Below are 25,453 nucleotides of genomic sequence, written 5' to 3'. Positions count from 1 at the left end.
AATATGTAAGTTAAAACCCTTTTTTTTTTTTTTTAGCACATTATACCTCTTTAAAATTATATCATGGCATCTGTATTTCTTGTCATTATGGTTATTTGTGGGCAGACATAAAGTGAAATTGAGATATAAAGTCACAATAGTACCTTTTTTAGATTCTTCTAAGGGTTATATGATGACTGCAGCCATGAAATTAAAAGACGCTTACTCCTTGGAAGGAAAGTTATGACCAACCTAGATAGCATATTCAAAAGCAGAGACATTACTTTGCCAACAAAGGTTCGTCTAGTCAAGGCTATGGTTTTTCCTGTGGTCATGTATGGATGTGAGAGTTGGACTGTGAAGAAGGCTGAGCACAGAAGAATTGATGCTTTTGAATTGTGGCATTGGAGAAGACTCTTGAGAGTCCCTTGGAGATCCAACCAGTCCATTCTGAAGGAGATCAGCCCTGGGATTTCTTTGGCGGGAATGATGCTAAAGCTGAAACTCCAGTACTTTGGCCACCTCATGTGAAGAGTTGACTCATTGGAAAAGACTCTGATGCTGGGAGGGATTGGGGGCAAGAGGAGAAGGGGACGACAGAGGATGAGATGGCTGGATGGCATCACTGACTCGATGGACATGAGTCTGAGTGAACTCCGGGAGTTGGTGATGGACAGGGAGGCCTGGCGTGCTGCGATTCATGGGGTCGCAAAGAGTCAGACACGACTGAGCAACTGATCTGATCTGATCTGAAGGGTTATATAGTTATGTATTTAATAATTTTATTTTAAAATTCAGTCCTGTTTCAGGCCTGTAGGAGTATAGGCTACCCCTCTGATATTGTGGTTCCAGACCACCACTGTAATAAAGCAAATGCTAAAGTGAAGCAAGTTACATTTTTTTTAAATTTCCCAGTGCATATAAAATTGTTTACACTATCCTATATTCTATTAAGTATGTAATAGTATTATATCTAAAATAAAACAATACCTACCTTAAGTAAAAAAGAATGCTTAGAAAAACTGTACCATTAGACTTGCTCAAGGAAGGGTTGCCAAAAACTATCATTTTATAAAAAGAAAAAAAAAACACTCAACATCTACAAAGCACAGTGAAATCAGGTATATTAGCATCCAACTGAGTCTGTTTATTAAGGAGGATTTAACTTGTATCCAAACTTCAAGGTTTAGTTTACCTTCAATTAAAACTTTATGATCAGTCTCAAGAATAAAAGAAACACTAATGATCATCTCTTCAGATTAATTTCTACAAAAGCAATTTGGCCAAAAAAATTTCAGTCTGATCTTCTGGAGTTTTGCACTAGTTTTTTTGAAGATCTGATGAAAACATATAATAAGAGAGGCCTTGAGAGTTTGTAAAACTTCTGTTATAAATGCAGTAATAGCCTTTTAAAATTTCAGCATAAAGAAATTACTTCCTTTAAAATACTTGATTATGAACAACATGGACATGAACATATTTAATATTCTGAATTCTCTAAATGTCTACATATTTACTGTTTAGAATTCCTCAAATATTTAGTTTTAAAAGTGATACAATTTTGTTAATGCATTTTGGTTAATGTATCATGTGTCTGTTTGGAAAAGGTAGGGCATTAAATTCAAAATAATAAATTAGATATATGTAGACTGAGATGGAAACTGAATGTAATTTCTGGAGTCCAACAGAAAAATTTTTAATCACCTAGTTCCTAGAAACTTTACTTTCTTTGTCTTTCTGTACTTTTCAGCCCTCACAGATCAAGTTTAGCTGTTTACCAGTGTCAAGAGTAGAATGCATGCTAAAGCTGCCATCCCTGGATTTGGTGTTTTCTTCAAACCGAGGAGAACTGGAGACTTTAGGGGCTGCGTATCCTGCAGAGACCTTATCCCCTGGAGGTAGTGCTCCTCCAAGTGGAACAAAAACCTCCTCGAGCAAAACTGGAGTACCAGGTGTGGAAACGTTCTTTTATTCAATTAGCATAAAAAGCCAAGTACTATTTTAATAGTAATTAATAAACATTTCCAAATAAATACATTTGTAAAAGGAGAATATTTGAGAATTAGGGTATTTATAGAAAAAATCTATAGTGGATCACAGTTTTGAGTGTATTTCATTATACCCAAGGAATGGCAGTTGCATAGCGTTTTGTTGTCCATTCATGTGCATATTACATCTACTGTGAAGTGTGAAGGATAATGTGTTCAAATACTTTTGAATGTTTTATTTTAGGCTGTATTTTTACGTTATGAGTGATCAGTGTTGCAAATGGTAAGTAAGAGCTGTAGTATTAACTTGCAAGGATTTCTTATCACACTGAATTAAAAGTATATCAAATTGTGTGTATATGTATAAAAAATTTTTAGTGGTAAAATTTTGTTACTTAACTCAAATGTCTGTTTCATGAAAGGTTTAGGTATTAAAGTAGAACTGATGATTTCCTGATGAGATAGTCATTTTTCACTCAGTGTCACTTCTGCCCTAAAAATCATCTGGAGATCACAAATGCAAGTAGTGAAGATTTTGGGGGATATTTAAAAAAAAAAAAAAAAAAAACGGAATGAATGAAAATGTAAAAGAACTGATAAGAGAACTAATAATAAGACAGTTTAACAGTTCTACCCCTAAAGCAGATATTGGAATATACACTTTTTTCTTAATATCAAAATGTCATAAATTAACACATTATTATAGCAGTATATATGCACTATGCTAGGAATATATAATGTAGGAATATATAATGAAAGGAATATAAAATGAGCAGCTATTTTTATGCCCACATTTCTTTTAGAAAATGAAAAAGTGAAGTAGCACCCCTTATGTTACCATAATAAAACATGCAGGAAGGAATGATGATGAGAATAAATGTATAAGAAATGTAGATTATGACAATATCCATTCTTTGAAAGGATCTTTATGAACTTGACTGAGTTCTGGATCAGTGCTAAGGGCTGGATATACTGTAGTGAATTTAGCTAACAAGCATATTCCTTGCTAATGTGAAACTTAAGTTGAATTTGGAGAAATAGATAATAAGCAAACAAGTGTATTTTCAGTGCAAACATGAAGGTGGTAAGTATGAGTTAGCCACGTAGACAGGTAGGGGAATAAAACACTCCAGGTACATAGTATAAAATCTATAAAGTAGGAAAGAGTTTGACAACTCTTTGAAATTAGCCTGTTCCACTCATGTTGAATGTTGCCAATAAGGCCTTCTTGATTTCTAAGAGAGAGACCTTTAACTTTCTCCATTTGTGTACTTTGCTCTGTTTCCACTGTTTCTGTGGAAATGTGGACTCCAGTTGTATGATTTGGATTTTTTACAGTTCATTCTCCTCCACTGCTTAAGACTCAGCTATTTTGTACCTCTTCCAACCGCCTGCTTCTAGTAAGAACAAAGGAGAAATTAAACAGGAAACCTTGGAGTTGGCCAGTCATATGTATAAATAATTATTTCAACAATGAACAGAATATCCAACCCTGGTTTATACAGTATATTAATTGGAAAATACATCTAAGCCTTCATGTTAAGGATTTAAATCTACTGATCAGTTAATGTTTGACTATTTCCATTTTATTTTCAAATCATGTTTGGTTCTTGAGACTATATTAAGACAGTTTTTTTTAGTACTTTCTGTGTCTTATTCTATTTTGGGTTTCTTGTGTTCCCTATAGGTTCATCAGGATTAGGCAGCCCTCTTGGCAGAAGTCGACATAGTAGTAGTCAGTCAGATCTGACCAGTTCCAGCAGCAGTTCCTCTGGGCTGAGCTTCACTGCATGCATGTCTGACTTTTCCCTTTATGTATTTCATCCATATGGAGCAGGGAAACAAAAAACCGCTGTTTCTGGCCTTACACCCGGATCAGGAGGATTAGGTATACTTAGCATGTTTGCATCTTTTTCAAATTTATCACATCTTTTCAAGCTTTCGTCTTTTTAAAAATGATGTTATCTTTAATAATGGATATAAAACGAGATCAGAAACTTTTTCTTCTTGATAATATCTATCCTGTCTCTACATTAAATAAACAGAAATATGAAATAAGTAATGTAGGTAAATCATATAAGATTTTAAAACTCAAAATATTTTATAAGTGATATACACTGTGTAATCTCTTCAGATATGAGGTTACTTATGCTAAGTGTTTAAATGTTTCATCAAATTGCTATTTGTATAAAAAATTATATTCTGTCAGTAGTTAAAATTTTAAATTGTGTACATCATTACATTTGTTAATTTAAAGTGATACTCTTTAATATGACTATTTCGTCAACTTAAATTCCACTGCCATTTTAAAGTACAGATTTACCACTAAAAATACATAGGATGTTGGTATTAGTGAATGTTATTAACTTATTTAGACAAATAATAGACACAGTCCACGTCAGTGCTAGTTTTTGTTGAGATGTAAAAATCATCGTTATGGTTATGGACTTGAACCTATTATTGTTAGGAATGTCTAATGTTCATTAGGTGATTCTGCTTAAATTTTAACCTCATTTAAGTGATTTTAATTAATAGCGTATTATAGCCTATTGAATAACTTCATGTAACTAGTTGTTGGGGATTTGTGTGTGTGTATATATGTGGGTGTGTGTGTGTGTTTTCACATATATTTTTTTTTTTAAGGGAATGTAGATGAAGAACCCACTTCAGTCACTGGTCGAAAAGACTCACTCAGTATAAATCTCGAGTTTGTAAAAGTGAGTTTGTCTCGGATAAGGCGTTCTGGAGGTGCCTCATTTTTTGAAAGTCAGTCTGTAAGCAAGTCTGCAAGCAAAATGGATACTACACTAATAAATATATCTGGTATTCAATTTTATATTTTTTAATTGAAATATTGTTTTCCCAGAATTAAATAAGGGCCTCCTTTTAAGTGTTTAAATATTAAATAATTTAATAACATTAAGCATTTAGTGATAAGCTGATTTAAAGGAGAAGAATAACTTCTAGCCAAGTACTATCTCAGTCCAGTGAGATATCAGTGTTAGAAATAGGATTTCTAGATACATACATGGAAATATCACCCAAGGGCCAAAATATGCCTATTTAAGTCGCTAAAAACTGCTTCTTCACTTCTCTACCATGAGTTGGTACAAATTCTGACTTATTTTTTGATTTTTTAATTATAAAATCTTAAAACACTAAGGAAGAATGGGTGTTGAAAAATTTTTACTTGGTATCGTAAGATCTTGAGTTGTGTACCTGTGTATCACTAACTTTATTATAAAGCTAACTAGTTATATATGATGGACAAATCACTTGCTCACTTTCTGTACACTGTGATTTGAGTATTTAAAATTGAGTAGAACATTTTGAAGAATTCAGAGTACTAAGTGAGTGAAAACTTTAAAAATTATTAATCCAACAAATATAGGTAAGTACACTTAATCCACTCAACACAATATATGTTTGGTCATTCAGCAAACATGTAATTGAGCCTGTATTTTACAGAGAACTTGTGCCAGGCACTCTGCTAGGTACTTGAAGATGCCCACATGAATAAGGCAAGGTCATGAAGTGAAGTGAAGTCGCTCAGTCGTGTCCGACTCTTGCGACCCCATGGACTGTAGCCTACCAGGCTCCTCTGTCTATGGGATTTTCCAGGCAGTAGTCCTGGAGGGATTACCATTTCCTTCTCCGGGGATCTTCCCAACCCAGGGATCGAACCTGGGTCTCCCGCATTGTAGACAGACACTTTACCATCTGAGCCACCAGGGAAGTCCAGACAAGGTCTTATGAGTAGACAAATTACAGTGCAGTGTGACAAATCCTATAATGGAAGTTTACTTAAAGAGGAGGAAACAAATTCTGTTTTATATAAGAGATCAGAGAAGGTTTCACAAAGGATATGATGTTGGGGCCAGTCTTTAAAATTATGTAGGAATATTCTTGGCTATGGCAACATGGTATTTAATGGTCAGAGCATCAGAAAGTATGCTTTTGGATCATACTTTGATTCACTGAGTTAAAGCATAGGTGTAACTGAACACTGAGTTAGTTGTACAAAGTAGATGGGTTCAGAGACAGGGAGGACTTGACTAGAGGTAAAGCTGATAAAATAGCCCAGGACATGACTGTGGGGTGGGGAAACTCATACCATGCTAAAAAATGGGGTTCTGATCCTTTGGGCAAGGAGAAGCTATCAGCAGTTTTTAAGAACTATATGACAACACTGTCCTTAAAGATAGCAATACTGTTCTGTACACTGAAAAATCTGTTAAGAGGGTAGATTTCATGTTAAGTATTCTTGCCACAAAAAAGAACAACCAAAATTATACATGGATTATAAAATCTATGTTTTTTAAAAAAGGAATGATCCTTAAGATTGATGTTTTAGGAAGAGAGCTGATAGGAGAATGGTAAGAGATGGTAGAGTGGAAAGATGCTTGGGGACACTGTTGAAGTAGACTAAGCAGTAGGGGATGAGGGCCTGAATTGTGACAGTAAAAAAAGAGGAGAGAGAATGGTTTCAAGATAAATATGAGAATCCATAAGCTTAAGGACAAGTTGTATGAGCAGCAATAGAGGAGGCAACAATGCCTCAGGCTTTTAGCTTAGGTAGCTCAAGGGGCATTGAGGTCACTGCCTTTAGAAAATAAAGAAGGAAATACTTATATGACACTAAGGTGGAAGGATCTGATAGGCAATTGGCTATTGGGCTGTGTGGATATGGGCTCAGGCTGAAATGGAAAGTTCAGGTTTAAGGGACACTGACATGTGAATGCAACAGAAGCTCTGATGGAGGACTGGAGGAGCACCTGAAGCAGAAGTAGCAGAGCAAAAACCCTGAGTCAGCCATCAGAACACTTTGAGACTGACAATTCACTGCTTAGCTGGTAAAGAGTTCACCTGCAATGCAGGAGACCTGGGTTTGATCCCTGGATTAGGAAGATCCCCTGGAAAGGGAAAGGCTACCCACTCCAGTATTCTGGCCTGGAGAATTCCATGAAATGTAGAGTCCATGGGGTCGCAGAGTCAGACACAACTGAGTGACTTTCACTCACAAAATACTAACTTCTGCCATACAGTTACTTGGTTTGCAGCTGCTTTTGAAGAAGTCTGTATTCTAGCTAATCCTGATGATTCATTTTCCATTTCTGAGAGGGGCCCTGTGTTAAAGCTGGAAGCTGTCTATAAGACTGACCTTAGATCCTGTGTGAGAATTTCATGATAAAGTGGTAATAGAATTCCAGTTTGCTCTCACTTCAAAAATGGAAATGGAACTAATGGTGCTAGAATGTGCTATTTTTATCAGCTGTGAAAGGAACACATTATCACTAACTGATCATACTATATATCTCATTTTGGCATTTCAAGACTTGTAAGAGAATTATAATTCAGTTGTGTAATATTATATCTACCATGTGAAAATATTAAAGGTTTTGGAAATATGTTCTAACAAATTTCATTTATGTATCAGCTGTTTGTGATATAGGGTCTGCTTCCTTTAAATATGATATGCGCCGCCTCAGTGAAATTCTGGCATTTCCAAGAGCCTGGTATAGGAGGAGTATTGCAAGACGCCTATTTCTTGGAGACCAAACTATTAATTTGCCAAGTAAGCTTATTTATGTAATTATAGATTATACTTAGGCTGCTTTTAATTTTGATTACAATAATAATAAGATCCATGATTGATAACACAAACTTTGTCTTACTTGGTAAACTACCCTGCAGTTCTTTCACTCATTCAACAAATGTCAGTGGAGCCCCTTTAATGTGCTAGTAACCACTGGGAATGTACTAGCATTGGAGGTCACAAAATGCTTGCTGTCTCGGGGATTATTTTGTTCTGTGGTTACCCTGTAATCTCTGTAAAATCTGGAAATGCATAAATAATTTAACCAACTTAATCATGGTTAAACATGGAAAATAGAAAATATTGAGGACATGCTACCATTTTTTTTCCTTCAACATAGATATTGCTGTATATTACATTGTGTAAGTGAAAGTAAAGAGTTAGCATTATACAGTAGAAAATATTAGAAATTTGGATTCTAGGTCTACTCCCTCAACTGTAATATGGGACAGAGTGCCTGTCCTACCCTTCTCATATATTTTCTGTGAGAATTAAATGACATGCTGGAATTGTGCAAACTGGACATTGTACAGTTTTCAGAGAACTTGAAGAAATACAAAATGTGATTAGAAGTGGTGGAGTGGTGAATGTTTTATAGCATGGAGATATTTTCCTGTTAATTTTGTTTTTGTTATCTACTTTCCTTTTAGCATCTGGCCCAGGGACACCTGATTCCATTGAAGGTGTGAGCCAACACCTTTCTCCCGAATCATCAAGAAAAGCTTACTGCAGGACCTGGGAGCAGCCTAGTCAGTCAGCCTCCTTCACCCACATGCCTCAGTCACCTAATGTGTTCAGTGAGCATATGACGAACAGCACCATGTCACCAGGGACAGCAGCACAGAGCCTAAAATCCCCAGCTTCCATAAGGTCAAGAAGTGTGTCTGATTCTTCAGTTCCCCGAAGAGGTAACACTGTTCTTTTGTTAGCCCTCTAGAGCTCCTAATATAAAAATCTTAATTGGTTACTCCCAGATTTTTGCCCCAACTGCATGAAGAGATTACAGGTTTTTACGGAAGATGTGGGGTGGGGGTAGGAGTCCCAAATGCAACAACATACACATACACACACTTGACGTTATTTGCTAGCAGATGAGACAGCTGGACGGCTAGTTGCTTTGAAAAAGGATAGAGAGAAAGAAATGAGCATAGTGTTAGCGTGCTCCATATGGTAGTTATTGTTAGAAGTAAAACACACCTACAGTGTTGTAATAGGTACTTGATATTGAAAAAATGTGACAGCTAGTAAATGTTAGGTTTAACACAAAAATATCATAATTTTACTTTTTGGATTATAGTGATAAGAGTGGTCTTTGCTTTGTAATTGGCTGAACATCTATATAAATAAATATACATTTTATTTTCTATTTTTAGATTCACTTTCAAAAACATCAACTCCTTTTAACAAATCAAACAAAGCAGCAAGCCAACAAGGGACCCCATGGGAAACACTTGTCGTGTTTGCTATCAACTTGAAGCAATTAAACGTTCAAATGAATATGAGTAATGTAATGGGAAATACAACGTAAGCTATTCAGATACAAAGATACAAAGAAAATATATTTAATTATCATATATAATTTTTCTAATTGTTGTAAAGCAATACAAAACCTTTTTCAAATGCTGAAATGTTTAAGACAGTCAAGAGATAAATTATAAATTGCTTTACCCTGAAAATGGTTTAATCCTAAAGATACTATAACATAGAAACAGCATGAAATATGTGTTCTAAAAAGAAAATAAGGAAAATAGCCTAATTTTCTAGCTAAGAATAAAGCTTCATTATTAATGTTAATATTCAAATGTTTACCATAGTTTTTATAAGAAATGTATTGTTTCATTGTCCAATTTTTTTTTAATCATATATCTCCTGTTTTAATTCATGACATTGGAAGCCATATGTCTATTTAACAAGGCTTTTTCTTTTTGATAGCTGGACAACTAGTGGTTTGAAGAGCCAAGGCCGCCTGTCAGTAGGAAGTAATCGAGATCGAGAAATAAGCATGTCTGTTGGTCTGGGAAGATCACAGTTAGATTCTAAAGGAGGAGTAGTTGGAGGCACTATAGATGTAAATGCTTTGGAGATGGTTGGTACGTTGAAATTTTACAGCTGAAAAATATATTGAGAAAAGCATTTGAAAACCGATTTTGATGAGTTTTTATTAGGCATTTCTGTGAAAAGTAATTATTGTTTCTATTTTAGCTCATATTTCTGAACATCCAAACCAGCAACCCAGTCACAAAATTCAGATTACTATGGGTTCTACTGAAGCTCGTGTGGATTACATGGGCTCAAGTATTCTCATGGGTATCTTCAGTAATGCTGACCTCAAGCTTCAGGATGAATGGAAAGTGAATCTGTATAACACACTGGATTCAAGCATGACTGATAAAAGGTATTTAGTGAAATATTACTTTTTCAGTACTTTACATGACTGCTTTTAACATATTTTCTATCATTCGGTGAAAAGACTCAAACCATTTTTCCTGCAATTACATGATTTTTCTGTTATACAATTAATATGAATGAAAAGCTGGTGGGGAAGAGACTTTTTTGGGTGCTTTTAAACTGTTTTCTATAAGATATATGATAAAGACTCTGTTTTATGCTCTAGTGAAATTTTTGTCCATGGAGATCTGAAGTGGGATATTTTCCAAGTAATGATATCAAGATCAACTACACCAGACCTGATAAAAATAGGAATGAAGCTCCAGGAATTTTTCACTCAGCAGTTTGACACCAGCAAACGAGCTCTGTCTACCTGGGGACCAGTTCCTTATCTTCCACCTAAGACAATGACTAATAACCTAGAGAAAAGTTCACAAGAACAATGTAAGAGTTAGAAAACTAAGACTTTATATATACTTTATCTTTCACTATGTGTTACAATTTTAATTTAAACATTTAAATACCATACTCACAAAGGGGTCCATATGCTCTTTATCCTACTCACTCAGCAAAGTACTCATGTCCTACCCACCAATGGAATTAGAAGCCATCATTTGGAAAGACATTCATTCATTATCTCCCCTGCCACAAACCATCTATAATCATACCATTATTACAAACTACATCAGTATATTATAAATTAATACTTTGTACATAATTACAAGTTACAACTAATGATTATATTTTGATTCTGAATAACTTACCTTGTAATTCCTATTACATTACTCGTATTCATTTGATTGTTTAATACATTTCATTATACTTCATGCTCTTGAATACTAATTATGATAATACCATGTTCTGGTTCAGAGCATGGGCTGTGGAATCAGAATGTCTGAATTTGGATTTACTGGCTGTGTCATGTTACACAGTTTATTATTTTCAGTCAGTAATTCAATATTCAAAATTCAAATATCAACCATGTTCTTAAGCACTGTTTTAGGAATAGGGGATCTACTAGTGGAAAAAGTTCCTATTCTCCATTAAATTTTAATGGGAGAGACAGACCATAACTAACTAACTGTGTAAGATAATTTCAGGTAGAGAGAAATGCAGAGAAAAAGAACAAAGCAGGGGAAGAATATAGAAAATGATAGTCTGTGAGGATAAATATTTTAGAAAGGGTGGTAAAGGAAACCTTTTCTAAAATGAAAGAGCTAGGCTAAGATCTTGGAAGAAGAGTTCTAGGCAAAGTGGGCTATGAGAAGGTGCAAAGCCCCTACAGTTGGGAGGAAACTTGCTTGTTTGATGATCATTGAGGTGGCCCACTGTGGTGAAACAGAGTGAGCAAGCAGGAAAATACTGAACATGAATTCAGAGAAGCTGCAGATAAGATTTTTAATATGTTGGGGAGCTACTGAAGAATTCTGAACAGATGTGATACTATTTGATTTACTTCTTACAAAAATAATCCTTTTTAAAGCATCACTCTGGCTTCTGTGTGGGGAACAGACTGAGGTGGTTAAGAAAGAAAGTAAGGAAATCACTGTAGTAATCACTATTAATACAATAACTGCTATTACTACACACTTATACTTTTAATACCATTGTAAGGAGGATATTCTAAGAGTCCAGGCAAAAGACAGTGGTGGCTTTAACTAGATTGATAGAGTTAAAAGTGAAAAGTAGGCTGTAGTAGGATAACTTTTAATGATTTTTATCACAGAAGCAGTACATGTGCATTGGGAAACAGTGTGCATTGGGAAAGAATGTACGTATCCAAGCAAAAAATAAAAACCTCAACATTCTGCCCAGAAATCATCACTGCGATTACTTTATATAGAGTATATACTCTCAGATACTTTTCTAGGCATGCATGCATGTGCACACATATACACACACACGTATACATGCTTACCAGAATATTATTCATATTGTTTTTTAACCTTTTCCAGTCAACAATCTCGAACTTTACATTACATTAATTATCTCCTCTAGCCACCTCATCGCAGTTGACAACTGACCTTAAATTATCTTTACAACTGGGTTATCCAAACTAGTATATCCAATTCGAGACCACAGGTTAAAAACGGTTATGTTTCTTTACTCTTTTTAAATTCTACTGAATTTAGTCCCTTTTTTAGTGACTTGACTTGCTAAGAGACTTGGCCAATTATCCTGCAGAATATCCTACTTTCTCAGTCTTTCAGTTGTCTTTTTATGGTTTCATTTATCTTGTTCTCCAAGTCCCTTCATTACCTTTAAAGTGGAATTGGTATCAGACACAAACTAACAGATGGATGTTCCCCAAAATGTCTGGCCTGGACTTTTCCAAAAACCTTTGTCACGGGCAACAAACAAACAGGCTTAAGGAGTTGTCTTAGATTAAAGGAAACTAAAGAGATATGCCAACTACATACAATGCATGATCTTTGGGTGGATCCAGAATGAGAAGTGTAGAAAACAGCCAGAAGGATATCACTGGGGAAAGTGGGTAATACAGATACTGACTGTACAGTGAGACACGTGTGAACTCTGCAGGCCCACACACAGGTTTTTAATAGCAGTGAGTACCGTGGTACTACATGATCTATGCCTGGTTGAATCCTGTTGGAAGTGTGGATATGGAGGGCCAACTTTAAGTAATACATGGATTTTTGACTTTGTGAAGGTTCAGTGTCCCTGTATATCAACCCCCATGTTGTTCAGTGTTCAGCTGTGTATCTGATTAGCTCTCCTTGAACTTCAATGTGCATCTGAAACACCTGGAGATCTTATTAAAATGCAGATTCTGATACAGGAAATATGGAATAGACATAAGAGTGAATTTCTAACAAGCTCCCAAGTGATGCTGATGCTGCTGGTTCTCAGACCTCACTTTTGAGTAACAAGGTTATAAAAGATTTTTTTTTTAAGTACTTAAAATCAGGCATCTGCCTTTGATATCTAGGTCTTCTGATCACTGGTTTACTTAACCCCTCTTCTGTAAACTAGGTGTTTTCTCTAGATGACACACCTCATTTATAAAGTTACTGTGAGAATTGGATAAAATTTCATGCAGGCACTTTATAAATCATTATTATAGAAGCATTGGTTGTAATTATTATTATAAGATTGTTACTTTCCTTAGTTCTATCCATCTTTACACAACATCTTTTCCAAGACTGTATTCTTATTAGCTTCCGCTTAATATTAACCAGGGACTGAACTGTTTTATCCCTTATCTGAGTCACTTTAGTTGTAGAAAGTAGCCATGTGCTGTCTTCCTACCCAGCACTCAGGATGTTCATGAGATACTTTGGGATAAATGGTTCTTTGTTTTCTTGCAGTGCTCGATGCAGCTCATCATCGACATTGGCCGGGAGTATTGAAGGTGGTGTCAGGATGCCACATATCCTTATTTCAGATTCCGTTACCTGAAGATGGAATGCAGTTTGGAGGATCAATGAGCTTACATGGAAATCATATGACACTAGCTTGTTTTCATGGCCCAAATTTCCGTTCAAAATCCTGGGCCCTTTTTCATTTAGAGGAACCAAATATTGCTTTTTGGACTGAAGCTCAGAAAATATGGGAAGATGGTAAACTACCATTTTCAGCTTTCACTTTTACCCATCTTCTTTTATGATTATATACGACAAAGTAGTTTTCTTTCCCCATATCATTTGTCTGTTTTCTTATGATACTTCTGAAATCCATCTCTATTATTATGTACCTGACATGTTAAGGAGTTTACTGCCAATGAGTCAGTATCTATAAAGACTGGCACATGTTAAAGGGCTTATTTCTGAATTTACCATCTTATTCTGTTTTTTACTTAGGCAGTTAAATTTCTGCTGCCATGGCTGGTCATAGTTAAGTCATAGTTATTGTAAGTATTTCTTAGAGAAACATGAAGAGAAGACAACACACAGTGGTAGAGTAAGGAAACTGACTGCCAGTCAGGGCTGCTTTACAAGACTTCTATGGACAAAGCTGCACTTCTGCCTCTGTTTACAGTTTCTTTTAGCTTTAATTTTCTACTCTCTGATATCTTAATGATGAAGGAAATAAGTGGTTGATGTTCTTCATCTTCTTGGGGATAAATACAGTTATAACTAAAAGAAAAAGAATTTTATTTTTTTTCTCGCTTAATGTACTCCCTGTTTTTACACCTTCTCTATGTATGACTTAACTAGCTGAATCTATTGCTCTAGGGCCACAACTCTTCTTCCATCTAAAATATAGTTTGTTACATTAAGAAACTTGTTCCCCCCTCTAGGCTCTAATGATCACTCTACATATATTGTGCAAACACTGGATTTTCATCTGGGCCACAATACCATGGTTACCAAACCGTGTGGTGCTTTGGAAAGTCCTATGGCAACAATAACCAAGATAACCAGGCGTCGCCATGAAAATCCACCCCATGGAGTAGCAAGTGTGAAAGAATGGTTCAATTATGTTACGGCCACAAGGAATGAAGGTTAAAAGTTTGATTCCTTGGAAAGATCTGTTTTGTATTCTCTATTTTTAGTTCTGTTGACTGTGTTTAGAATTTAAATTAAGTGGAGGGAGCATTAATTAAAGTGGAGAGAGCATTTCCATTTCTTTCAACAAGCTTCGTTTTATTCCAGCACCATAAGTAGCAATATTACTACATGAGTCAACACCCTAGCAGTGCCACATCTCATGGACTAAAATTATTTTCAGTGTAACTGAAAACATTCAAAATAAAATTGGTTTACATAAGTGAAATTGTTTATTATAATTTGAAAATATATTTTTATACTAAGGTTCACAATTGGAGGTTTGGGAAAGTTTTGGCAAAACCAATACAATATTGTAAAGTTTAAAAATAAAATAAAATTTAAAAAAAATGAAAAAAAAAAAAACCTAAATAACAGAATAACACAAAGTTCAGATGGCTGGAATAAAGTGAAACTAAATATTAGTTTTCCAGTGAAGTCGTAAGTTTAATAAAGAGTGCTTTTGATGAATTTTTCATTTGATTAGATTCACGGGTCTTGCAGTAACGCAGTCATGAAAATTCTTATTCTGTGGTTGTTTTTCTGTTACAGTTTAGAGTACTGCTTTGTATCAATCATTTCATCTGTATTGAAAAGCTGACTAAACTGAGACATGTTAAGACTTGAATGTTTTGCTTAAAAATGACTTCCTTTCAGAGTGGAAAAGAAGATGGCTTGGGCCTCATGGAAAATAGTTACTATGCATTGGCAAACCTAGGGATCAAAGACTGTTAAAAAATGTTCTGAGAACAAAAGAGGATAAGGAAGTAAATTAGAAAATTCTGCATGTATTGATTATTCTACCTTCTCAATAAGAGACTTTGGGAGAAGGAGTTCTTTTGAACTGGGATACAATGGAGGGGCTGTTAGCATACTGAACTGCTACCTGTGTAACTAGAAAATGCTAATTTTTATGACAACTCTGTTTGCATATATAGCATATATACAACATATAGCAACATAGCACATATGTTGGGGAAACTCAGGACTTATAACCTAGTCCCAAGATTGGGGTTGTATTTAATCATACCTTATAAGAGAGAATTATTTAACCTATGAAAAACTTGGAGCTTAATAAAGTTCTTAAATTCAGATATGATTTCAATTGAGAATAATATTCAAAGGAACAAAAATCAAAATGTATTGGATTTATCCAAAACCATGTTATAACAGCTTCAGTATTGAGAATATTGACAGGTGCATTCTTTACAGTCTAAGCCACTAAGGAAGTCCATTGTGTATGGATGTATGTATAAATACATGTGTCCATGTTTATATCTGGGGGCTTCCCAGGTGGCAATAGTGGTAAAGAATCTGCCTGCCAGTGCAGGAGATGCCAGAGACTCAGGTGCAATCCCTGGGTCAGGAAGATCCCCTAGAGTAGGAAATGGCACCCCATGCCAGTATTCTTGCCTGGAAAATTTCATGGACAGAGGAGCCTGGTGGGCTATAGTCCATGGAGTCGCAAAGAGTCAGACACATACTACCGAATGAGCGCATGACATGTGACTGAGCACAGCACACATATTTGTATCTGTATAGGTATATAACCAGTCTCAAAGCCAAAGCTTTAATATGCCTCTTTTTTAAAAATGTCTTCATTTTCCATCTTTTGAAACGATAAAAGTTCTGTATATCAGTGTCATGACAGCTATATGCTTATCCATGCCTATTAATTTCTTACTGTCTTTATTATTATGCTTGTAGAGCTAAACCTGCTTCGTAATGTTGATGCTAATAACACTGAGAATAGCACAACAGTGAAGAATTCTAGTTTGCTCAGCGGATTTAGAGGAGGTTCCAGCTACAATCATGAAACAGAGACAATCTTTGCACTACCAAGAATGCAGCTTGACTTTAAATCCATTCATGTTCAAGAACCACAAGAACCTTCATTACAGGGTATGTGGAAAACAATCTTTAGTTTCTAAAGTTAACTAAGAAAATTCTACAGGATCTTCAAGCTTCCTTTTTTCCTCAGAGATTATTTTTGTTTTATAATGAAACTGATTTTCTGGTTTAAACTGATTTATATTCTTACCAGCTATTTGATGTCTGGCAAAAAATGTACTCCACTTGTGCCTCTTCTTCTTCAAATGGAGCTAGCAGGACTTCATTCATTAGGTTTTTATGAGGAATAAATAACATATACTTCTATAATGCTCGTAAATTATCATCATCCTCCTATAAATCACATACAGAAACTACTGGTTTCTCTATAGTTGCATTTAAGTGGATGGCTTTACATGGACCCATGTAAATCCCTTGTTAATGGGAAGAGGGACTTATTTCAATAATCTTTTAATATAGAAGAACTCTGCCATTGCAGATGCCAGCCTGAAGCCAAAGGTAGAATGCAGTGTGGTGACAGAGTTCACTGACCACATCTGTGTGACGATGGATGCTGAGCTTATCATGTTTCTTCATGACTTAGTATCAGCTTATCTTAAAGAAAAAGAAAAAGGTGGGTAACACAGTTGGTTTTTTTCACTACCATTTATATGAATTTGACCCAGACTTGCCCGTGAGTGTCCATGAGTCTCTGGCAGAGGCGTGGGTCCACGGTGGCCTGCTGCAGGCTTGGAGGCACTGAGTATAGCAGCACATGCATGGGACTTTTTGAAGGAGGTCAACATTATCTTCACTGGCCCATCAAAACCAGACCCAGTTTACCCCTCAGTCAGTCTCTACCATCAGGAAGCTTCCAAAAGCTTCTTATCCTTCTCCATCAGAGGGCAGACAGAATGAAGACCACAATCACAGAAAACTGACCAATCTGATTACATGAACCACAGCCTTATCTAACTCAGCGAAACTATGAGCCATGCCAGGTAGGGCCACACAAGACGGATGGGTCATGGTAGAGAGTTCTGACAAAACGTGGTCCACTGGAAAAGGGAATGGCAAACCACTTCAGTATCCTTGACTTGAGAACCCCATGAACAGTATGAAAAGGCAAAAAGGTATGACACTGAAAGATGAACTCCCCAGGTCGGTAGGTGCCCAATATGCTACTGGAGATCAGTGGAGAAACAACTCCAGAAAGAATCAGACAGAGACAAAGCAACAACACCACCCAGTTGTGGATGTGATTGGTGATAGAAGTAAAGTCCAATGCTGTACAAAGCAAGATTGCATAGAAACCTGGAATATTAGATCCATGAAAGAAAAGTGAAAGTGAAGTTGCTTAGTCGTATCTGACTCTTTGCAACCCCATGGACTGTAGCATACCAGGCTTCTCAGTCCATGGGATTTTTCCAAGCAAGAGTACTGGAGTGTGTTGCCATTTAGGTCCATGAATCAAGGCAAATTGGAAGTGGTCAAACAGGAGACGGCAAGAGTGAACATTGACATTTTAGGAATCAGCAAACTAAAATTAACTGGAATGGGTGAATTTAACACAGATGACCATTACATCTACTACTGTGGGCAAGAATCCCTTAGAAGAAATGGAGTATCCATCATAGTCAACAAAAGAGTCCAAAATGCAGTACTTGGATGCAATCTCAAAAATGACAGAACGATCTCTGTTCATTTCCAAGGCAAACCATTCACTATCACAGTAATCCAATCTGTGCCCCGACCAGTAATGCTGAAGAAGCTAAAGTTGAACGGTTCTATGAAGACCTACAAGACCTTCTAGAACTAACACCTTAAAAAAAGATGTCCTTTTATTATAGGGGACTGGAATGCAAAAGTAGGAAGTCAAGAAATACCTGGAGTAACAGGCAAATTTGGCCTTGGAGTACAGAATGAAGCAGGGCAAAGGCTAATAGAGTTTTGCCAAGAGAATGCACTGGTCATAGCAAACATCCTCTTCCAAGAACACAAGAGAAGACTCTACAGATGGACATCACCAGAATGTCAATACCGAAATCAAACTGATTATATTCTTTGCAGGCAAAGGTCGAGAAGCTCTATACAGTCAGCAAAAACAAGACCGGGAGCTGACTGTGGCTCAGATCATAAACTCCTCATTGCCAAATTAGACTTAAATTGAAGAAAGTAGGGAAAACCACTAGACCATTCAGGTATGATCTAAATCAAATCCCTTACAATCATATAGTGGAAGTGACAAATAGAGTCAAAGAATTAGATCTGATAGAGTGCCTGAGAACTATGGACAGAGGTTCGTGACATTGTAGAGGAGGCAGGGATCAAGACCATCCCCAAGAAAAGGAAATGCAAAGAGGCAAAATGGTTGTCTGACGAGGCCTTACAAATAGCTGTCAAAAGAAGAGAAGCTGAAGGCAAAGGAAAAAAGGAAATATATACCCATTTGAATGCAGGGTTCCAAAGAACAGCAAGGAGAGATAAGAAAGCCTTCCTCAGTAATCAATGCAAAGAAATAGAGTAAAACAACAGAATGGGAAAGACTAGAGATCTCTTCAAGAAAATTGGAGATACAAGGGAACACTTCATGCAAAGATGGGCTCAATAAAGGACAGAAATGGTGTGGACCTAACAGAACCAGAAGATATTAAGAAGAGGTTGGCAAGAATACACAGAAGAACAATACAAAAAAGATCTTCACGACCCAGATAACCACAATAGTGTGATCACTCACCTAAAGCCAGACATGCTGGAATGCGAAGTCAAGTGGGCCTTAGGAAGCATCACTACGAACAAAGCTAGTGGAGGTGATGGAATTTCATTTGAGCTGTTTCAAATCCTGGAAGATGATGTTTTAAAAGTGCTTGACTCAATATGCCAGCAAATTTGGAAAACTCAGCAGTGGCCACAGGACTGGAAGAGGTCAGTTTTCATTCTAATCTCAAAGAAAGGCAATAGCAAAGTAATGCTCAAAATTCTCCAAGCCAGGCTTCAATAGTATGTGAACTATGAACTTCCTGATGTTCAAGCTGGTTTTAGAAAAGGCAAAGGAACCAGAGATCAAATTGTCAACATCCGCTGGATCATGGAAAAAGCAAGAGAGTTCCAGAAAAGCATCTATTTCCTCTTTATTGACTATGCCAAAGCCTTTGACTGTGTGGATCACATAAACTGTGGAAAATTCTGAAAGAGATGCAAATACCAGACCACCTCACCTGCCTTTTGAGAAATTTGTATGCAGGTCAGGAAGCAACAGTTAGAACTGGACATGGAACAACAGACTGGTTCCACATAGGAAAAGGAGTACGTCAAGGCTGTATATTGTCACCCTGTTTATTTAACTTATATGCAGAGTACATCATGAGAAACGCTGGACTGGAAGAAACACAAGCTGGAATCAAGATTGCCAGGAGAAATATCCATAATGTCAGACATGCAGATGACACCACCCTTATGGCAGAAAGTGAAGAGGAACTCAAAAGCCTCTTGATGAAAGTGAAAGTGGAGAGTGAAAAAGTTGGCTTAAAGCTCAACATTCAGAAAATGAAGATCATGGCATCCGGTCCCATCACTTCATGGGAAATAGATGGGGAAAGAGTGGAAACAGTGTCAGACTTTATTTTTCTGGGCTCCAAAATCACTGCAGCCATGAAATTAAAAGACGGTTACTCCTTGGAAGGAAAGTTATGACCAACCTAGATAGCATATTCAAAAGCAGAGACATTACTTTGCCAACAAAGGTTCATCTAGTAAGGCTATGGTTTTTCCTGTGGTCATGTATGGATGTGAGAGTTGGACTGTGAAGAAGGCTGAGCGCTGAAGAATTGATGCTTTTGAACTGTGGCATTGGAGAAGACTCTTGAGAGTCCCTTGGACTGCAAGGAGGTCCAGCCAGTCCATCCTAAAGATCAGTCCTGGGTGTTCATTGGAAGGACTGATGCTGAAGCTGAAACTCCAGTACTTTGGCCACCTCATGCGAAGAGTTGACTCATTGGAAAAGACTCTGATGCTGGGAGGGATTGGGGGCTAGAGGAGAAGGGGACGACAGAGGATGAGATGGCTGGATGGCATCACTGACTCAATGGACGTGAGTCTGAGTGAACTCGGGGAGTTGGTGATGGACAGGGAGGCCTGGTGTGCTGCGATTCATGGGGTCGCAAAGAGTTGGACACAACTGAGCGACTGATCTGATCTGATCTGATCTGATGGGGATTTTAATTATAAATAAAAATATTTTAATAGCTTTAAGTTGTTTTGCTTTTAAAAATTAAAGCAAGTTGTTTTGGCCAAAATAAATATAAACATGCCTTAGAAAATTCTTTACAGCATGTTTAGAGCAGAATCAACATATTTCCAGAACATCAAGATTAATTATACTGTGTCCACCACAATAAACAAAAGCAGAGCAACAGAACAGCAATAACTGAAGACATCTGTATTCTGATGTGGTATAATAGTACAGCTTCATTCCTAGATTAATTCCCAATCAATATATTATCACACTGCTGCTGCTGCTAAGTCGCTTCAGTCGTGTCCGACTCTGTGCAGCCCCATAGACGGCAGCCCACCAGGCTCCCCCATCCCTGGGATTCTCCAGGCAAGAACACTGGAGTGGGTTGCCATTTCTCCAATGCATGAAAGTGAAAAGTGAAAGTGAAGTGGCTCAGTCGTGTCCAACTCTTAGCAACCCCATGGTTGAAGCCCACCAGGCTCCTCCGCCCATGGGATTTTCCAGGCAAGAGTACTGGAGTAGGGTGCCATTGCCTTCTCCATCACACTGCTGCTGCTGCTGCTGCTGCTGCTGCTAAGTCACTTCAGTCGTGTCCGACTATGTGCGACCCCATAGACGGTAGCCCACCAGGCTCCCCCGTCCTTGGGATTCTCCAGGCAAGAACACTGGAGTGGGTTGCCATTTCCTTCTCTCACACTGCTAGTTAACAGTTATAACCAGAGGTACATAATACATACCATATTTCATAATATTTTATGCCCAATTTGTGTGTTTAAAATCTGTGCCCTATAGACATCATACTGTATTTATTAAAGATCATATGTAAGCTACCTTTGTCTCCAATTTTATTTTAAATATATCTTTTATGATGTCTTCATTTTTCATAAAGCATTTGAGTACTCAACTATGAAGAGTGAAAAAAAACTGCTTACCTAAAAAACTCCTATGTTAGTACCACTGTTCAAATATATATATATATATATATAAAATATATATATAGCCATTAACATTAAAAAACCATTGAAGTATACACTTGAAATGAGTGAATTTTATCTCAGTAGAGCTATTTAAATAACTTTGATATTGTCTTTCTCCAAGAAATACCAAAAATTGGCACTTATCTATGGCTTATTTTAAAATACTACTTTTTTTTTTTATAAGGGGATATTTACTCATAGTTCTGAATAATACTTTTTAAGAAATGTAATTAAATGAGGCTTTGGCCAGTTCATAAATAAAAATAGAGCCAATTACTTTGTTCATATAGTGATTTAAAATAAATTTGTAATACATATTTGCAATATTAACATGTGATTTTCATTATAGCCATTTTTCCACCTCGGATTTTATCTACTCGACCAGGACAGAAAAGTCCAGTTATCATTCATGATGAAAATTCGTCTGACAAAGACAGAGAAGACAGCATTACTTACACTACTGTGGACTGGAGAGATTTTATGTGCAAAACGTGGCATCTAGAACCCACTCTTAGGTAAGTAATGGGTGTATATTTTTACCTATTTCCTATGAGATTATTATGAGAAAAAGGTTATAAATAATTCAGTAGGTTAAATGTGGTTTACCAACAAATATTTTCATGTTAATCACTTACAACCTCTACAGCTGCTGACTTTTTGCTTTTCTGATGTGGTGTGATAGTACAGCTTCATTCCTAGAATAATTCCCAATCAATATATTATCACACTGCTAATTAACAATTATAACCAGAATTACATAATACATATTTCATGTTAGTTATCTGTATTTGATAGAATTTGTGGAAACCAAATAAAAGCACTTTGGTATTAATAACACATATCCTTATGAGAAATATTAACAGTGTCAATACTCAGGAGAAATATTAAGATACTACAAAGGTCCTAGTGCAAAAAACTAGTATATATAAATATCAAATATAGTGAAATTGACTTATCTTTTAATTTAAAATGAGAATAAAAATAGTTAAATTTGCCATAAACATTTACTTTCCTTCTTTAGAAAACTATCAAGAGACTAGTTAAGTTATATGATATAGTAGTGGAGAATGTGGTTAAAAAGCTCTGCTCTAAGCTCAGCTATATAGCATAGTGGCTGAGTGACCTGGGCCAAAGGATCTAACTGTCTTAGCTGCCTCATGTGAAGATTTTGGAAAATGGTATTACCTACCTTATATGGTTGTTACAATGGTTACATGAGTTAACTAATGCAAAATGCTTATAACTGTTAACAGTTTTAGCAGACTAATGATTAATACCCTCTTTTTCCCTACCTAAGTTCAGGATCAACTGAAATAGTGAGATGCAGCTAGAAATCAAAATGACACCTTTAATACTGATAAAGCTGATAAGAGAATGTTGTTTAGTGTCAGGCAACAGTGTCTTTCTATTACAAAGTCCAGGTTTGGACTTACCTACAGGGTCTCAATGATACAGAGCTCAGGGGGCTTGGGGTTGGGGGTTGGGGGCAGAGGGATGCTAAAGTTGTACAGTCAGCAGACCTGCTTTCTCACCTAGTTACAGGCAGCCATAAACAGTCTTGAGTTAACTATCTGGGGACCTGTTCTTGAAAAATCTCTGGCATGGAAGAACAGTTTAAGACAAATGGCTCCAAAAGAGTAGGTGGTGAGGAGGGTACTTAATTACCCTACTCATTTCCTCTGTTAATTTGCCAAGTAGATAAACCATCAGTAAGGGGGCAGAGAAAGACCAGGAATATTCCATTAATGCTGTTCTTCTATATGGAAGGAAATATGGTTCTTCTTCAAAGATGTTTAGCACATAGCAAACAGTAAATTTTAGTCTTTTTTCCCCCCAGCTTTATTGAAGTATAATTGAGAAAATAGATATTTTAAGGATATAACGTCATAATTGGATATACATGTACATCATGAAAGGATTTCCCCCGCCCCCATAAAGTTAATCAACATCTTTGAGTTAAAGGTGTCCTTTAAAGGTTTTAAGAAGACCACATAACTGAGGCCTAAACTAAATTAATCACAATGAAATACACTAAACTCCATTGCTGTGTAGGCTCACACATTTTTTGAGTGCTGTTATAGTGAATCTAGGAATTATAGGTTAGATAATCAGTTGTATCTACTGAAAATATTTTTCTTGAGCATACCGTGGAGGCTTAGTGATGTTCCTGAACCTGCCTTCAGGACTTCATTAATAATAATGATTTATAATTATTTTAGATTAATTTCTTGGACTGGAAGAAAAATTGATCCAGTAGGCGTTGATTATATTCTTCAAAAATTGGGCTTTCATCATGCCAGGACTACTATTCCTAAATGGCTTCAAAGAGGAGTCATGGATCCACTGGACAAGGTTCTGTCAGTTCTTATTAAAAAACTCGGTACTGCACTACAGGATGAAAAGGAAAAGAAAGGAAAAGACAAAGAAGAACACTAAAAAAGTAACTTAATCTGTGAACAAACTTTGATTCTGTCCGTTAAGCTTTATTACACTGGAGTGTTGGGGTGGGTGGGTTTGTATAATAAAATTATTTTAAATATAACTTTAAAAAATTTAATTTTGTGGCCATTATATTAAGTTTGTAACTTAACCTGTTTGTTCTAGTTCCACCATTCTGTACACAGTGAAGTATTGCATGATAATATAAATTTTGTGAAAAACTAGATTAAAATATACAAATCTGTTCAGTAAGGTTTATAATTATATTATGTGCAATATGATTCCTGCATCTTTAAAATATTTTCAGAATAACTGTGAATTTCCTTTGTTATTGGCCATAACTTTAGAAAAAATCTTGTTGATACTGTGAGGGGTATTTTTTTGGACATTAATTGCTTTTTCTTTTTTATTTTAAATGTAGACTTGTATAAATACTTATTGTATATAGTTTGAGTAACTGTGATATGAATAAATACCACTAAAGTATTGTTTGTAACTATTGTAATAAAGTCACAATAATTGATTTCAGTCTATAGTTGTTTGAGATTTTTCTTCCTTTTATAGTTTATTTTTACAACTAATAGATGCCCCTCCTGTGTCAGTTACTGTGTCAGTTAATTATTTCATGAAAAATAATACTTATAAAAATTAGCTCTGGGAGAGGCATAGCAGAGGCTTCAGAAATACTAGGTATTGTTCTGCTAAGCTACTGGTGAGTACACAGCTCTTCTATTATACTGTGTTCTTTATACATTTATATGTATTCTTTGTGTATATGAATTTGTATACTATACATATAATAAATAAAAAATTGTAAAGGAATAGCAAAATATAACATTCAAAGGTAGCTATAATACTATTAATCACAACTCAGGTTTGAAATCTAGCCAATTTTTGAAATACAGTTAGTTGGATCAACAGTAGAACTGAAGTACCATGAGCTAGAAAACACCTCAAGAAAGCCTCTGGTGCAGACTTTTGTGCTTCTTTTCTCTGACAGATTAAAAAACAACTCAAGAGTCAAGACACTTAGCCACGGGTATGTGTGTGCAGGTATGTATGTAGATACATATGTATGATAAGCGTTGGTGGGAGAATTAAGAAGTGCTATGTATGGTCACACAGCAATTCAGTAGCAGAACTAAAACCCTAGTGTCTAGAGTCATAATTTTGTATTTCCCCAAACCATCTTATGCATCATTTTTCTGATCTCTGTTTCCCACTTGGCACTTCTAGCCTTGGGAGCTATACATGTATATTATTGCTATTGGTCAAGCTTACCAGAGAAGTATCTAAGATAGTTACTTTATAAAACAAGTAAAAAATTTTTAAATCAGGTCCTTGAATTGCACTTCAGGTATTAACTCTCTGCTTCAAAGAAACAGTGTGCTAGTAGTAAGTTCTAAATGTTAAAAATTTCCCATGGTTCTTATGTTGATATTGAGATTACCAAAAATGACAAGTATAAACTCTGTTTCTGGCCCCTACTGTGATAATGCTTTAAAAAGAAAGCT

At 36.1% G+C, this 25,453-nt stretch overlaps 1 protein-coding gene across 7 annotated transcripts in view; it reads left to right on the top strand.

Moving 5' to 3' along the window:
• BLTP1 (bridge-like lipid transfer protein family member 1) overlaps positions 1 to 24,467 on the top strand; it is a 195,426-nt gene extending 170,959 nt beyond the window's left edge. For all 7 annotated transcript variants that reach the window (XM_070769147.1, XM_070769148.1, XM_070769152.1 and 4 more), the window contains 15 exons: positions 1,730 to 1,931; positions 3,655 to 3,855; positions 4,611 to 4,790; positions 7,405 to 7,542; positions 8,214 to 8,471; positions 8,937 to 9,087; positions 9,496 to 9,653; positions 9,766 to 9,958; positions 10,178 to 10,395; positions 13,281 to 13,532; positions 14,213 to 14,416; positions 16,167 to 16,361; positions 16,789 to 16,923; positions 21,850 to 22,015; positions 23,720 to 24,467. In XM_070769147.1, coding sequence (XP_070625248.1) covers positions 1,730 to 1,931; positions 3,655 to 3,855; positions 4,611 to 4,790; positions 7,405 to 7,542; positions 8,214 to 8,471; positions 8,937 to 9,087; positions 9,496 to 9,653; positions 9,766 to 9,958; positions 10,178 to 10,395; positions 13,281 to 13,532; positions 14,213 to 14,416; positions 16,167 to 16,361; positions 16,789 to 16,923; positions 21,850 to 22,015; positions 23,720 to 23,936 — 2,868 coding nt within the window. In that variant the 3' untranslated portion in view covers positions 23,937 to 24,467. The remainder of the gene's footprint in view (positions 1 to 1,729; positions 1,932 to 3,654; positions 3,856 to 4,610; positions 4,791 to 7,404; positions 7,543 to 8,213; positions 8,472 to 8,936; positions 9,088 to 9,495; positions 9,654 to 9,765; positions 9,959 to 10,177; positions 10,396 to 13,280; positions 13,533 to 14,212; positions 14,417 to 16,166; positions 16,362 to 16,788; positions 16,924 to 21,849; positions 22,016 to 23,719) is intronic.
• The last annotated feature ends 986 nt before the right edge of the window (positions 24,468 to 25,453 follow it).

This window comes from Bos indicus, chromosome 17 (genome assembly GCF_029378745.1).
Source record: "Bos indicus isolate NIAB-ARS_2022 breed Sahiwal x Tharparkar chromosome 17, NIAB-ARS_B.indTharparkar_mat_pri_1.0, whole genome shotgun sequence".
In the NCBI taxonomy this organism is placed as follows: Eukaryota; Metazoa; Chordata; class Mammalia; order Artiodactyla; family Bovidae; genus Bos; species Bos indicus.
The sequence above is the reverse complement of the archived record's forward strand: the minus strand, read 5'-3'. Positions and strand labels throughout refer to the sequence as shown.